Source organism: Pantherophis guttatus, chromosome 3 (assembly GCF_059756535.1).
Source record: "Pantherophis guttatus breed Tessera chromosome 3, ASM5975653v1, whole genome shotgun sequence".
In the NCBI taxonomy this organism is placed as follows: Eukaryota; Metazoa; Chordata; class Lepidosauria; order Squamata; family Colubridae; genus Pantherophis; species Pantherophis guttatus.
The window spans coordinates 53,660,818-53,675,314 of record NC_142065.1 but is presented as its reverse complement, the minus strand read 5'-3'; the positions used below and the strand labels follow the sequence as shown (position 1 = coordinate 53,675,314).

The 14,497-nt window shown below is 41.7% G+C and overlaps 1 protein-coding gene across 6 annotated transcripts in view; it reads right to left on the bottom strand.

Moving 5' to 3' along the window:
* Positions 1-949: 949 nt before the first annotated feature.
* The window catches only part of CELSR2 (cadherin EGF LAG seven-pass G-type receptor 2), a 99,821-nt gene continuing 86,273 nt past the window's right edge, over positions 950-14,497 (bottom strand). Inside the window, exons 27-35 of one of the 6 annotated variants that reach the window (XM_087889585.1) lie at positions 13,986-14,065; positions 13,435-13,561; positions 12,030-12,152; positions 11,071-11,201; positions 10,541-10,629; positions 8,045-8,218; positions 7,814-7,921; positions 5,921-6,164; positions 950-5,127 (exon numbers count right to left, since the gene is read on the bottom strand). In XM_087889585.1, the coding sequence (XP_087745711.1) occupies positions 5,106-5,127; positions 5,921-6,164; positions 7,814-7,921; positions 8,045-8,218; positions 10,541-10,629; positions 11,071-11,201; positions 12,030-12,152; positions 13,435-13,561; positions 13,986-14,065 (1,098 nt within the window). In that variant the 3' untranslated portion in view covers positions 950-5,105. Of the gene's footprint in view, positions 5,261-5,920; positions 6,165-7,714; positions 7,925-8,044; positions 8,219-10,540; positions 10,630-11,070; positions 11,202-12,029; positions 12,153-13,434; positions 13,562-13,985; positions 14,066-14,497 lie in introns of all 6 variants that reach the window. The other 5 variants (XM_034414755.3, XM_034414753.3, XM_034414756.3 and 2 more) reach the window with 5 other exon arrangements.

The following is a 14,497-nucleotide window of genomic DNA, read 5'->3' as shown; positions in this document are numbered from 1 at the left end:
CTCCTCTAGTAATTCTATTATTACCTCTTGGTGATCAGTGCTCATTCAGGGATAAGAGAACCAGTACTGCAGTTCCTTTTCAGTAACAGAAGCTTGACTTTTGTCCCATTTTGATACTGTTAATGTAATGTCTCCAGATAGATAGACCATGTACATTTGTTCAGCACAGCAGACAAAAACTGAATGAATTACAAAACCTGCAGTGAACCATCATGTTTCTGCAAAGACTAAGGGTTTCTCATAATGGATAAATCATCATCAGAAGAACTGGGGGCCATTTCTCTATATATTTGGAAGAGAAGAAATCTAGATCCTCCTTCACAATGCCTCTGCCAGTAGCAAGGAAACTTAATAGCTTCAACTCTTTCTATTGAATTCAGGTTCTTGGTCTTCCCTTTCCCTACTCAATTTTCTAGAAAAGGTAGACAAAGCACTGAAATGGAGCCACCTACACAAAACTATGGTTTTATTATTTAGGAAAAGGGGTGAACTCTGTTATATTTACATTAAGAACCCTCCCTATACACTTGAGATATCTAAACCAAAGGAAAAGCCTGTAACCCACCAAGTATTAAGAAAACAGTTTGTTCCTCCCAAAAAATTAAATCATCAGAACTCTTCCTGTGCTTTCCTCTCTCACCAAACTGGGTTTTTTAAGAAAAAGTAAGGTTTGTTTCCTTGGCCCTATTCCACCAACTTCAACAGTTGCTTGTCAAGCAGAAATTCAAAGACTACTATTTCCAATTCAGTAGATGAGGCTGTGACACGAAAGCATTTATTTCTTGAATTTCTGCATGCATCACAGCTACTCAAGACTATGGAAACAACTGTACATGGCTGTAGCTGAGTTCTGCTGGGAATGACTTTACTAGCTAGCGAAGAGGAAAAGAATGGATTGGATCAATGGGAATTCGCACTAGAAGACAAGAACCTTGAACCTACAATGGCATATGTTTAGATCTGGACAATGGCGGTGGCGATTTATTGCCTAGGAAATGAAAGGTGTGCTCAGTTGTAAATATATGCATATACATCTTTAAAAAATAATAAATTAAAAAGCAGACATGTCAAATACATCCTTTCCACAGTTAAAACAGCTAATTAGCTCTTTATAGACAGCAGAGGGACACTAAAAAATTAATTGGCTGCAGTGATGAAGCAGAAGCTGAACTCTTCACATCAAGCTCCCCATACAAGACAGTTTCTCAGTCTTTAATACAGTTAAGGTTTAACACTTCCTTGGTCATGAATGGAGTGGCACACCTTTCCCCTCCAATTCCGTCCCACCTGGCACAGGAACAGGTGGATCAACTCTTTTCCCTGGAAGTCACTGCTGCTGTAGAGAGCTTAGTTTGAATCCTTTCGTACCACTGCTTTCAAGTTTGTTTCAATTAATGGATTTGCCATATAAGAAAGATTTTGCATAGGAAGTTATTGTAGGCTAGTTTGTGCATTTGACGTACAGTCTAAAAACTCAGCATTTAGAGGTACTTGGGACTGGGGTGATGGAGCAGGTAACCAGTGCTTTTGTCTGGTAGAAATCTAATACTGCGAATGGTTTCAGAGAAGCCAAAATGTAGGTAAGTGAAGATGTTTCCAATAAGGAAAAATTCCCAAGGCTTCATTTGTTTGATAGCTGCCTTAATGGAGCCCTGACATAAAATATAATGCAATGTTGCTTGGAGAAGAATATAATTGTCATGTTTTTATGAAGGAATGGGGCTTTATGGAAGACACTGTAGAGTAGCCATTGATCTTTCCTTCCAACCTTTGTTCAGCATACCAAAACAAAATAAAGATATTCAGGAATAAACTAGCCTCTACCTTAATAGGTGGCAATTTAAAAGGGAGCCTTTTTGGTTTGCCTCTCCGTGTCCAGGAGTAAGACATGTGTAGTCCTGCAAATACAGCTAATAATTCCCAGCTTTGATCATCTGGGTCAGGGATACCTAGAACTGTAACTAGGCCTCCTGTCCTAATGAATTTTTCATCTGATCTGCTTACTCTAATACCTTTGCATTTCAAGTTGGCCTTCCCCAAGCAATGCCTTTCAGAGACATTGGACTACATTCAACAAACCCTAATTTGCATGACTAATGGATCATACTGGTTCTGGATAATGGGACTTGTAGCTCAGACACATCTGAACAGCAGAGGGCTGAGGAAAGCCATTATAGATATGGGATAGCCAAAAGTGTGTCCCATTGCCTGAATTTGGCAATCACTTACCATTTTGCATTCACCTATGAGTCAAGTCATGAGGGAAAATGCTTCCAGGGCAACATGGGAAGTCCTCCGGGTTTAAATATTCCTTCTTGCTGCAGTAACTGCAACAAGCCATATATTAGGAAGCCAAAGGGATTCCTGCCTAGTTGAATTTTATTTCCATATGTATCTCCAGTTTGCTTCAGTACGAGCAGCAGGAATTGACCAAAATGGTGTTGAAGACAACAGCAATACAGGCTCCAGGTGGAGCTTGGGCAAATGGCTCTTCTTTTGTACAGACTTTTTTTGGATGGGGGGGGTGGGGGTTGTGTCTCCTTTCGCTTAACCAGCTAAAGTCAAATGGTTCAGAAGGAACACTCAATGGAAATAACACAGTAGTAGATCATACGCTGAAGAGGCTGGTCTTCATCCCCTGCGACCTACTGGAATGGGACAACTCACCACGGCCAACTTGCCATGGCCAACTCGCTATGGCCAACTCGCTGCAGGACAATTCAACAATTCAATTTAATTATTTAAAATAATTAAAAAATTATTTTAAGTTTCATCATTCACATTTCATTTTGTCCCTCCTTTGGCATCCTTTCTTTAATGATTCTATTCCACCATTTCTTCGATATTAATGTAACTCTTGTCCCGCAGCGAATTGTCCCTTGGCGAGTTGGCCATGGCAAATTATCCCATGGCGATTTGGTCGTGATGAGTTGTCGTAGATCTACTTAGCGTTGTAGATGCCACTGCCATGCCAATTTGACCTTATACAGATTTCAGAGAATCACATTCTATGTGTCAAAACATTCCAAGAAAGGTTTTGGAATTGGCAAGTACAGAGGCCACAAAAGGCTAAACAGTAATGGACAATATTACTGGAGGTGTTGAAAAGAAAAGCCTCATTTTCAGAACTCCTTTCTTTGACAAGCCAGGCCATGACAACAGTCAAGTCCCAATTAACCTCTTATTGTGCAAACCTTGGCTAAGTCAATAAAGCGCATCAGATTCTGCACCCAGCTAACAAGATTTAACATTGCTATAAAGCATGACCCCCAAGGGCTTTTCAGCTATTTAAATTAGAACATCCTTCAGCAATGGTCAAATGAAAAAACAAAAATCAAAACACGTCAAAGTAACAGTGCCTTCACCCTCCCCAAGCTGTCCCCCCCTTCCCACTCTCCCTCAGCAGAAAAGTCTCTTTCCCGGTGAACGTCGTTATAAAAAAAGTACTTTCCAAAAGGACCGACATGAAAATCCCCATTATGAGCAGGCATCAGGACTTGGCTGAGTGTAGAAAAAAATGAAGGCTTCTGAGGCAGAAAGGCAGCAACCTGTTGGCATGAGAGCCAGGCGCTTTTGGGAGACATCAAGGCAGCGTTCCTGCTCCAGCCACAGTAGCAACAGGGGGACACGTGCTGATTGGCTGGGAGGAGCGGGAGGTGGGACTTTTTTCTTTTTGTCATTTTCTACGAAAATAATTGCAGCATGGACTGATGGCTCAGCAGGCCACACCCGTGGTGCTCAACACCTTATGGGCTGCCTCTTGGAGCATTCTGATGGGGCCAAGTTACTGGAATGGTGAGCTGAGCTTGGAGAAGTGGCTGTCAAACAAAGCAGTTTGAAAGTAACTGTGATCCAAGGAAGAACGTTTCCATTGATGCCAGTGGATATGCTGGTCCTGTGTCCCTGATCCCACTGCAATCTGAAGCACCAAGGCTGGAGTAAGCAACTTGCCAGAGAAGAACAAGATCCACAGCTGACGCTAATCTGTACAGTCCATGAATGTAGGCAGCGTGATGGTGATGAACATCCTGGGGAAATGGCTAGTAGGTCTGGAACAAGCCTACTCTTTCAACATTTTTTTAAAAAACTTTCCTTAGGCCAGAAAAGTGCAGGTGGAACTAGTGCTGCCCTGCAGAACAGCAATGTACTTATACAGCATTCTGGAAAAGCTATTTGGATGATGAATTTCTTTCCTATTCTATAATTGCTTAGTATGGCAAAACCAAGATGTCAGATTCCCATTTTCTGTGCGTGCCAGAGAGCCCGAGATTGAAGTGCACCCTGGATTAAATATGCTTCAATTGCACCTTGGAAGGTGTGTTTAGATGCACGCTGCTGGATCAGGAAAAAAGCATGACCATGGCTGGTGGATGCACATATACTGCAGAGGGAGGCTCTGGGTTGTGCCCTCCAGATTCAATGCAAAGCCAGCTGTGGTTCTTAAGGAATATCGAGCATACAGTAGGTCTCACATGCGTCCCCTGCACAGCCAGGTCTGCTACACCCTCCAGCTTCCATTTAAAAGGTGCTATTTCCCTCCGTCCTAGGAGAAGCCCAGGATGGTGTCCTCCAAAACTGGGCCTATCCTGGTTTGTTACTCGAGTCAAAACATACAGTTCTTGGCGGCTCCTAATTGCAGCCATCTTCAAGCACAGTGGCCCCTAGCTCCACCCCATTGTCAAATATTCAATGAAAACATCTGCACAGTAATACATGTCCACATGGTGGCTGCTGAGGCTCCCCCAGACCAATTTTGATAAAGAAAAAAATATATATATTCCAGACACGCAGCACTTCCAGACTGGGCAACAAAGCATGAAAATCCCTGAAGACGTGGAGGTGGTTAAGTTTATGTTCTTTCAGTCCATTTTAGAATGATCCAAAGTGCATCTGTTCGACAAGGTCCGCCTCCTGGAACCTGCTGTTCCCCCCAGGGGGTGGGGGGGCAGGTCACTTTTCATTTGGCACTACATACAGTGGGTCCAGCTCCCTGGGCCAGGCCGGGCTGACGGAGACAACATTCCTCGCTGTGGTTTGAGAGCAATCCTGGCTCCCAGACTGGCCAAACGTGTGTGAGAGACAGAGAGAGTCTGGTGCATGCGACATCAGATTGAGGTTTCATCGCTCCTGCTCAGTGATCAAACACAAAGCGAGACAGGACAGGGGGAACACAAACACATGAGTGTGGTCATGAGCAGGTTTGAGCAAAGCACCCCCCCTGGGGCTCGTGTGTTAATGGAGGAAATTAAAAAACAGAAATCTGGGCGATTGAAGCGAGAGGTGAGAGAACAAGAAACAGAGAAGGGAGGAGAGGAGGAGGAGAAGGGGGTTAGTGCAAGAGAGCTCAGGAAGAAGTTAGAACAGGATAGCATCCCCCAATTCCCCCGTCACATTGCTAAAGAGGATAGGTGGGCAGAGTCCCACAGCATCTCACAGGAGCAGCTCAGTACTTCTCAAGGACTTTAATTCTGACATGCTCCTCTGCCCCTTGGGCAAGCTACAGGGTAACCCTGGGCTTTAAAAAAAAACCCTTTCCCACCTAAGAAGGAGATGGCTACATCCTGCCTTTTAAATTCTGAGCTACATCCAGATGGAGCTAAGGGGTTATAGTCTGGGCCCAAAGTCAGAGGAATATATTCTCCAAGAATGGGAACACCCCCTCCCCCAAGGTCAGTGAAATATTAAAGGATTTTTATAACACAAACGTCAGGAAGAATCTAGGGAATTGTAAGTAGATAGTTCCTAAAGGCACAGCCTGGGAATAAAGGTGGGGGCAACTATGAAATATAACAAAATATCAGCCTGAAAGATCGGAAGCACCAGATCTGGCGTGTGGACAAGAGGCTTCACAGAGGCAGCAGGTTGTCACACGCAAACCACCAAGGATAGGCGAGCAAGGAGAAGGCTCAGCCATACTCACTCGGAGCCTGAAGAGTCCTCATCCACTGTGCCAGTCTTTATGCTCATGGTGATAGGTGTAAGGCCATTGAGCTGCTCCTGTAGCGTCTGTCGGGGTCGTGGTACCCCACCCCCACGGCTGCCATCGCTCCCCGAAGAACCATGCAATGATACCATCCCTGAGCGGCAGCTGGAGAGCTTGTTATGGATACGCTGGATGCTGCTCTTCTCACTGATGGGTGGCAGGTATTTTTTCTTTAAAATGCCTGAGGGCAGAAGATTCAGAGTCAAAGAAAAAACACACCATTCCTTGCTACAGTCAGGAAACCAAGGCCAAAGGATATGACTACTTCTCTTTATGGATAGAGGTGTGGGCTCCATAATGTTCTACTTCAGGGATGTCAAACTCAATTCCATTGAGGGCCGCATCAGGGTTGTGTTTGATCTCAGGGGGTCGGGGTGGGTGTGGCAGAGTGGGTGTGGCCTGCTCAATGTTACTCATCAGGGGCGCCTGTGGCAGCCCTAGTGCTTTGCCAGTGAAAACGGGCTCGCAAGCTCCGTTTCTGGCTGTGATGGCCTCCTGCAACCCTCTGCCAGCAAAAACGGAGCTTGGGAGGGCCACACGTGGTCCTCCCAAGCTCCATTTTCACTGGCAGAGGGTTGCAGAAGGCCATCACAGCTGGAAACACAGCTTGGGAGACTGTTTTCGCTGGCAGAGGCAGTGTGGGCACTGTGGGCTAGTCCCTCACTGTTTCCAGGTGCGGGCCAGAACTAAGCACCCCTGTTCTACTTGTAAAAAACAAAAAGCAGAGCTGTGTCCCATTTTCATCTCCAAACCTTAAAGGCACCAGGATCCAATCCTCTCGGTAAATTAAAATGGTTTTGAAATTAATGACTAAAAGCTATCTGGTTTTATGTATTTTCTTCATCATATTATCACATCCCATGGTCTTAGGCCCATCTGGTAGCAAGATCTTAAAAGAAATCAGATTTTTTTTTTGTCTCATTTCTAAGATGGTAATTTGGAGAATGTTTATTCCAGTTCAGTCTTTAACTTTACAAGAATTGCCATTGCCAGCTTATTTATATAATGCATATAAACTCTTATAAATTGGTATTGTGGAGCTTTCTCACCAAAGGCTGCAATGACACATTATTTCTGCCCAAAGAGAGCTAGTTTTATTAACAGAAAAAATTAATCATAACCAATATTGTATCCCTTAACATGTATCAATAGGCACTGCAGTTTATGCTCTATAAATGAATTACTGTGATGCTTAAATTTAATATATTTATATTAAAATATATTGGTAATTGAGCTCTTTTCTTTCATTATCAACTGCTTATGCTGTCTGTACAGGATTCCAAGAGGCATTTAAATGATGGAGGAACAGTCTGTTCCCAGTGCTTTCTATAGGCTCAATCTTATTTCTAGTTTATCCAGGATGAATACCAAAGAATGACACACAATTAGATTAGTTGATTAAAAGGTTATTATAAGGTCATGTCCTATAAAGCTAAATTCTGTACTACTGTATCACACCAGAGAAAATGCTTATTTGCAAAACATTTTTACATTTTTTTGTTTGCTTCTTCCAGTCATACAGAGAGGCAAGAAATTATTTCTATTAATTCCCACAATTCACATACACCTAATCCATATTTATCTGGTCTGAGAGACTTAAGATGCTGAATTCACTCCTGAATAATAAGAGCAATTGCCAAATGCAACTTGGTATTTAGTGCAATTCAAGAGAAAATTGCTAGGGTAAAACAGACCAGTCGGTGTTACAGTTCCCAGAATCTAATTTTTTACCTTTCTGGGGCTGAGCAGTGGGGTGAGGCAGTGAGCCCAAGATGCCCTCTCCATTCTCTCTGGCCAACTCCTCTGTCAGTCCCAGCCGGTCATTCTTACCCATTGGTTCTACCCGCAGCGACTCTGAGCCAGGGTGGCCATCGCTCTCACTGGCAGTGGTTACAAAGTCACCCGGCCAATAAGGTTTTCCAGGTCCAGAGATGTTATCTACTGAGAAAGGAGAAGATGATTGTAGATTTCAACGTTTGATAAAGTCTGATTTAGTGTTGACTTCATCCCTTCCTCCAGTTTTAGTGAGATATTCCTGGAGTTGCCCATGTCTAGCATTACCCTTTGGAGTGCTGAGTGCTGGCAGCTTCTCATTGTTAGGACACAGTAAGTTCTCCCAGCAAGGTTCCTTGGGAAATTCTTCATCCTCTTCACTGTCAGAGGAATGGGTGGAAGCAAAGGAACCACTCTGGTCATCTTCCATGGAAAGGTCACTGTCTGAATCAGTATCACGTTCTGTGCCCAAAAAGTGCAGGGAGAGAGACAAATAGTAATCAGACTGCATTAATAGTGCATCCATTCTTCACTCACCTGTTCTCCGGTCTCAACTCATACCAGAGTCTCATGCCAGGTACTTAATGGTTATTTAAGAACTATCTACACAAATCAGGGGATTATAGCATGCAATTAAATTGTTCTCTTGCACATGCATTTTTGTGCAAGCTCAATCTATAATGTTCCATGTGTGTAGTGGCTACAGTGTCCAATTAGAACTGGGAAAAACTAGGTTCAAATCTAAACTCAGAAAGTCATCAGAATGTGTCACTTTGGAGTAAACCAGAGTGAAGATAATAAAATGTTCAAGCAGCATCAAACCTAACAATGCTGAGTTTTTTTCTTAAGAGTTTTTGTTTCTCTTGCAAAACACATTTTAAGATACAAGGTCTGTAACATTATCATCCAATCTGAGATGGTTTCAAGATGGGAAAAAAATGTCCCTTGGTTCACACTGATGAAATGTATGTTTGAATATGAACACTACCTGAAGCTTCTTCCCATGTCTACTATTAGAATTTCTCCATTCAATTAAGGATACTATACACACCATTACCATTTAAAAAACCTGGGTCCTAACTTTTGAGTTGTGATGGCACAGTGATTAGAATGCAACATTGCAGGCTGACTGTGCTCACTGCCAGGAGTTTGATTCTGACCAGCTCAAGGTTAACTCAGACTTCCATCCTTCTGAAGTCAGTAAAATGAGGACCCAGGTTGTTGGGGGAAATATGCTGACTCTGTAAACCACTTAGTGTGCTGTAAAGCACTATGAAGAGGTATATACAGACTGTATAGTAATGTAAGTCTAAGTATATTGCTATTGCTACTGCTTTCCCCACTTCTACCTAACCATAACAAACATATTCCTGGGGAGGAAAAGGTGAAGATTGTCATATCTACATTATGTTATCACCACCATGTTTCCAACCCATGAGTGAAACAAACTTATCTGTACAAATATAAATGCAGTATTTCAGCAATTCAGTTCTGCAGTAGGGGAAAATCCCTCTGTCCTATGTTTCACTCATTGGTGGAAGAGACAGCACATTATCTCTTTCAATTTCCAGTGTTCACGTATCTGCTACATGAAGATGTTCCTGTATCCCAGCAGTTCACCAGGAATCAAGCGGACTGAAGGTAGCTTTACTTCTTACCCCTTTATTTATTTGTACCCTGCCTTTATTATTTTTTTTTACAAATAACTCAAGGTGGCTAACATATACCTTTCTCTTCTTATTTTCCCCTCAACAATAACTCTGTGAGGTCAGCTGGGCTGAGAGAGAGTGACTGGCCCAAGGTCACCAGCTGGCTTTCATGCATAAGGCAGGTCTAGAACTCACGATCTCTTGCTTTCTAGCCTGGTGCCTTAACCACTAGACCAAACTGGTTATACAAGAGTGGTCTTATTGGCTGTGGCGCTTTTTGTCCTATCAGTTTCTAAAGTCCAGGCTAATTTTTTAGTCTCTCAACAATTTAACAAATAAATCAGAATTATAGGTATTAGGAATACATCTTCTCACACAATGAATTTGTCTGCTTTCTAACCTGTAGTATCCACCCCAAACCCCTCTTTATATTGTAACTGACTAAGTTTACTGAACGGCAATGGGCTATCTGCCCGCCTAATCTATTCCACAAGATGACAGTGTAGATAAAATACAGATTCTTTAACTATGAAGGGCTAAAATAGCAATTTCATAAGGAATGGGATAGTGTCTATGAAAAAGGCAAGTATCCCTCTATAAAAAGTCCCACAGACACATATCATAATGGCCTAGCTTGTCATTTCTGTATGCAAACAAAGACAATGCTCATTTTAATCTGCCTTTCTCTTTTAGAATAAAACAGTTTTAGCACAGCAAAGCAAATAAAAAAAAATGCTGTGCAATTCTATGAAGATATCATTGAGTTTTATGGGATCTATAGATATAATATGTATATAACATGAAATATACTAAGCTGCAGCTTTATGGCTCTACTACATCCTCAGTCCTAGCACATATTTAACTTTGATTGGACTCTGAGAAACATGAGGAGGAAGAATTGTGGATTTTTTTGTTCACATGTAATCACCATAGGTGTCCAAAATCATAGAGCATTTAAAGAAGGTGATCAGGAAGTAGAAGGAAAAAAACAAGAAAAGGACTACATGGAAATGAGAAATACTATACTGTAGCTTCAATAAGCAAATTATAAGGCATGCTATCAATTGAAGGCAATTCATAAGCCCAGAGAGGTAGACAATTCTGTCCAGAACTTGTCCAATTCTCTTCCTCTCACCGTTGTTCTGATCCTTATCTTCCAAGAACAAAGAACTGGGATCTGCAGGCCCAATGTGTACCTGGCTATTGTTCAAGCCCGACTCCTCCCTGTGAACAGAAAATAGAGAATTTGATAGCTGCCAAGGTTCCACTTCAATCGAAAGGTTGGCAGTCCAGCAGTTCGAATCCCCAGTGCCACATAATGAGGTGAGCTCCTGTTACTTGTCCCAGCTTCTTCCAACCTAGCAATTCGAAAGCACGTAAAAAATGCAAGTACAAAAATAGGGACCACCCTTGGTGGGAAGGTAACAGTGTTCCCTGCACCTTTGGCATTTAGTCATGCCGGCCACATGACCACGGAGACGTCTTCAGACAGCGCTGGCTCTTCAGCTTTGAAATGGAGATGAGCACTACCCCCTAGAGCCAGGAACGACTAGTACACATGTGCGAGGGGAACCTTTACATTTACCTTAAGATTCCACAATACAGACAGCAAGATCTATACCATGGGGTAAGGAAAGAGTTATACATTCTTTACATTAGCATTACCTGAGCACAAAAGGGATGTAGCTGTGCTGACTCTTGCCTGAGCGGACAGTGCTATGCAAGGAACCAGTGGAGTCCCCAAATGGTGTATGGTACAATTGCCCATCCACGTAGGTATTGTTGCAAATATAAGCCTGTTGAGATCAGAATAATATGAGAGAGAGAGCATTAATAGTAGCAGAGAGGCAAGGGGTAACTTAATAAGTCCCTTCAATATATATATTTTTTGTATTCACCAATTAGACTAAAGATCTGAGTGTTTTTTGTTAGCACAGTTCTGAGTTCTGGACTTCATATCTTCCATTGTGCCACCATTGCTCATCTACTTGACCATTCCTCTCTTTTATATTAAGTCTCTTTTCTCAATGCTAGTAGTGTGTTTCTTTTCACAGGCATTTGTTCACTAGTTGTTCCTTGGAATCTGTTGCAAAAACTCATCTTTGCTATAAGAAACCAAACCATCTTTTTTCCTGTTATATCCTGGATATATAAACGTTCAGATGATGACCTGAAAGCAGGATATAGAATATTGTGCATGCCGTCTGATCTAAGAAACACAAAATTCAGAGATGAATCTCAGTTTTCATGAAATGAGTCTGCTTTAAGTGAGACAGTAGTTGGTTGTGAAAAGATGTGAGTGCTCAGGTGGTCAAACCTGGAGATTGTAGATAATTTGGCTCAGGATGCCTTCCATAATACTATTAGAAGGAGAATCAGTTAGGGAAAACATGAAAATATATGCACATCTGCTTCATTGCCAGTAGCTTCATTGTCATCTCTTGATGCAGAATATGACTTAAAATTCTGAACTGGAGCAAAATGCCAACTCCAGGTCAAAGTTTTGTTTATTTTGCCTTTTAAGATCAGTGTCAAATTCTGCAACAAAACACCCATAGTTTTCTACTCAAAGGTATTATTGGCCCTCAGAGAGCCTAGGAAAGAAAGTGCCTTGAAATACTCACTGCTGTCAAGGTAGATTTGGTAGTGAGCGTAGGATCAGTGTTGTGCTTCTTCCCACAAATAGATCTGAGAGCCTTCCTCACTTCTTTAGATAAGATGATACAGAGGAGAAAGATTAAGGGTCCCTATGGAACAATGAGAGAATAAACAATGAATGACAACCTCATGGCTTCCAAGCTTCATAATGCTTATTTGTTTCTTAGACTTATATCTTGCTCTTCCTTCAAGAGCTCAAAGCAGCTGAGATCTCTATGGAGATCTCTTCACTGTATCTTCTCAATAGCAATGCTGTGAGACAGGTTGTGCTGAGAGAGAGTCCAAAGTCATCATGGCATTTCCATGCTAAAGGGGTTCTTAGAACCCTAGTACTGGTCCAGCAATTTAACCATTGTATCATGCCGAGTTTCCAAAGTATTATAGTAAGGGAAAGCCAGTAGCCTAATCTGCAGACTTGTTTTCTATTTTCAAACCTACATGGTCTTTGCTATTTTTGTTTCATATATTTCTTCCCACTCATAAGCAGTAATTTTTTTTCTTCTTAAAAATTGAAAAAGGTTGTATTAAATTTTTAAAGATTTGACTGGGCTTCACCAATTTCTACATCAAGAATAATTGCTGCTTTTATTAATAAGACTTGCTCTAGTAGATGTTACCTTGGGAAAATAACAGTAGTTGTAAAAAAGAAAAATGTTTTGCATGTTTCTAAAGTTTTGGTAAAAATCCTATTTTAAATCATTTCCTAATTATTTAGCGAAACAGATCTCTGACCCAGCAGTAAAGTATGAACCTATATGAAATCTATACACATCCAAGTATTTGGAGCAACAAAGGGAAGTTTAAAAAAACCACCCCTATTTCTATATATATAAATGGAAATTAAAATCCTGTTGTTCCATAGGACTCAATCATTTTGAGAGCCAAAGAGCTCAAGAATATAAGGACTGATTTATTTCAAAGGTCTAAAACATGTGGTCCAAATGCTGTGTAAATTCTGTTCATGTTTCCCAGTACACTTATGTTTCCAGAACTCTTTCATCTTTTAAAATATCCTAACCCACTGAAACAACTAGCTCTTCTTCCCTCCCTAATTAGAAAGTGCTTGATGTGCCTGATACAGCCTCATGATCAATAAAATCTGCATGCTCCCTGCTCCAATTGCCAAACAGAGGTCAATCGTACTCAAAAAGCCACATGAAATTCTAAGAATCAATTTTGGCCTGATTCTTCAATTTCTATTACTGTATGAAATTGAGATAAATGAGTTCTTGGAGAAAAGGGAAAATGGTGAAAACAAAATAGAATTGGGGGACTTGATAACAGCTCAATATTATTGAGCAAATGTTGACTGACCTGGGGAGATTCCATACCAATGTGTGCTATTGTGCTATGTCCTGATACCCAAATTACCTGGAAGCAGTTGAAGCCCACAAAGAGATAGTGGAAGAGGATGGCATCACTGTTGATGGACAGCAGAGCCAGCAACCAGGTGACACTCATGATCAGCAGAGAGATGAAGCCCGACCGTAGACCAGAGCTATAGTAGAGAAAGAGCAGTCAGTGGGGGCTCTCCCACACAACAACCCCCAAGTCTCATGGGTAGAATATGAATAAGCTCCTGATTCTCTTGGCTGACTCTGGGGCATGGCCTCCATTGACTTTGTAATACAACCTAGTTTTGCACTTATATAGGACTGATCCCACAATTCCAATAAAAATATTGGAAGCATTGACTATTGGGATACATCAATGCTAAGTCAGAAAATGGAAAGCAGGAGACAGAACGACTTAGTAGGGTGAGATAAGGTGGAGACAATAACAAGGGTGATAAATAAATAAATAACAGAGGAAAGGCACATAGGATCAAAAAAGCAGAAATCACAATGCAGGGACATGGAAGAATAGTTAAATGTTCATAATCGGTGAAAAGAGTAGTTGTGCATAAACAATGCCAGACTCACACTGTCCCCTTCTTCTCAAAACCTTGCTGTTGAGCCGCGCAAGTGGCCTTGGTGGCCAGGACATAGAGGAAGACACTCATCTATAGAATGAAAGAGGGAAAGGTTTAATACTAAATTTCTCTCTGGCTAATAGTGCATCCTCCCAAACCTGGAATATTTTAAATACTGTTATCAGTCCCTCTTCCTTGGCAGCGCCCTTTCCTGATTCTTGCAAAGATCAGTTCTTTTTCATAAGAGTCTTATAACTAGCACTAGCACTGATGATGTTACCTAGTTAGGGTAATGAGATGTCTGCAAGAAAACAAGGAAGCTCAGAGAGCACCAAGGACCCTTCAGTTTTATAACTGAGTTTTATGACAGACTGGGAAACTCATGTAACCCATCATCTGAGGTTCCTGTTGGAGCAAGGGAAGATCTGCAATTCTGGGCAATGCATCTCACCCTTCCATTGCGTCTTCAGTCAGTTGACCAAGAAGATTGTTTTCCAAGTTATTCAGAGTGTTTCAGATGGA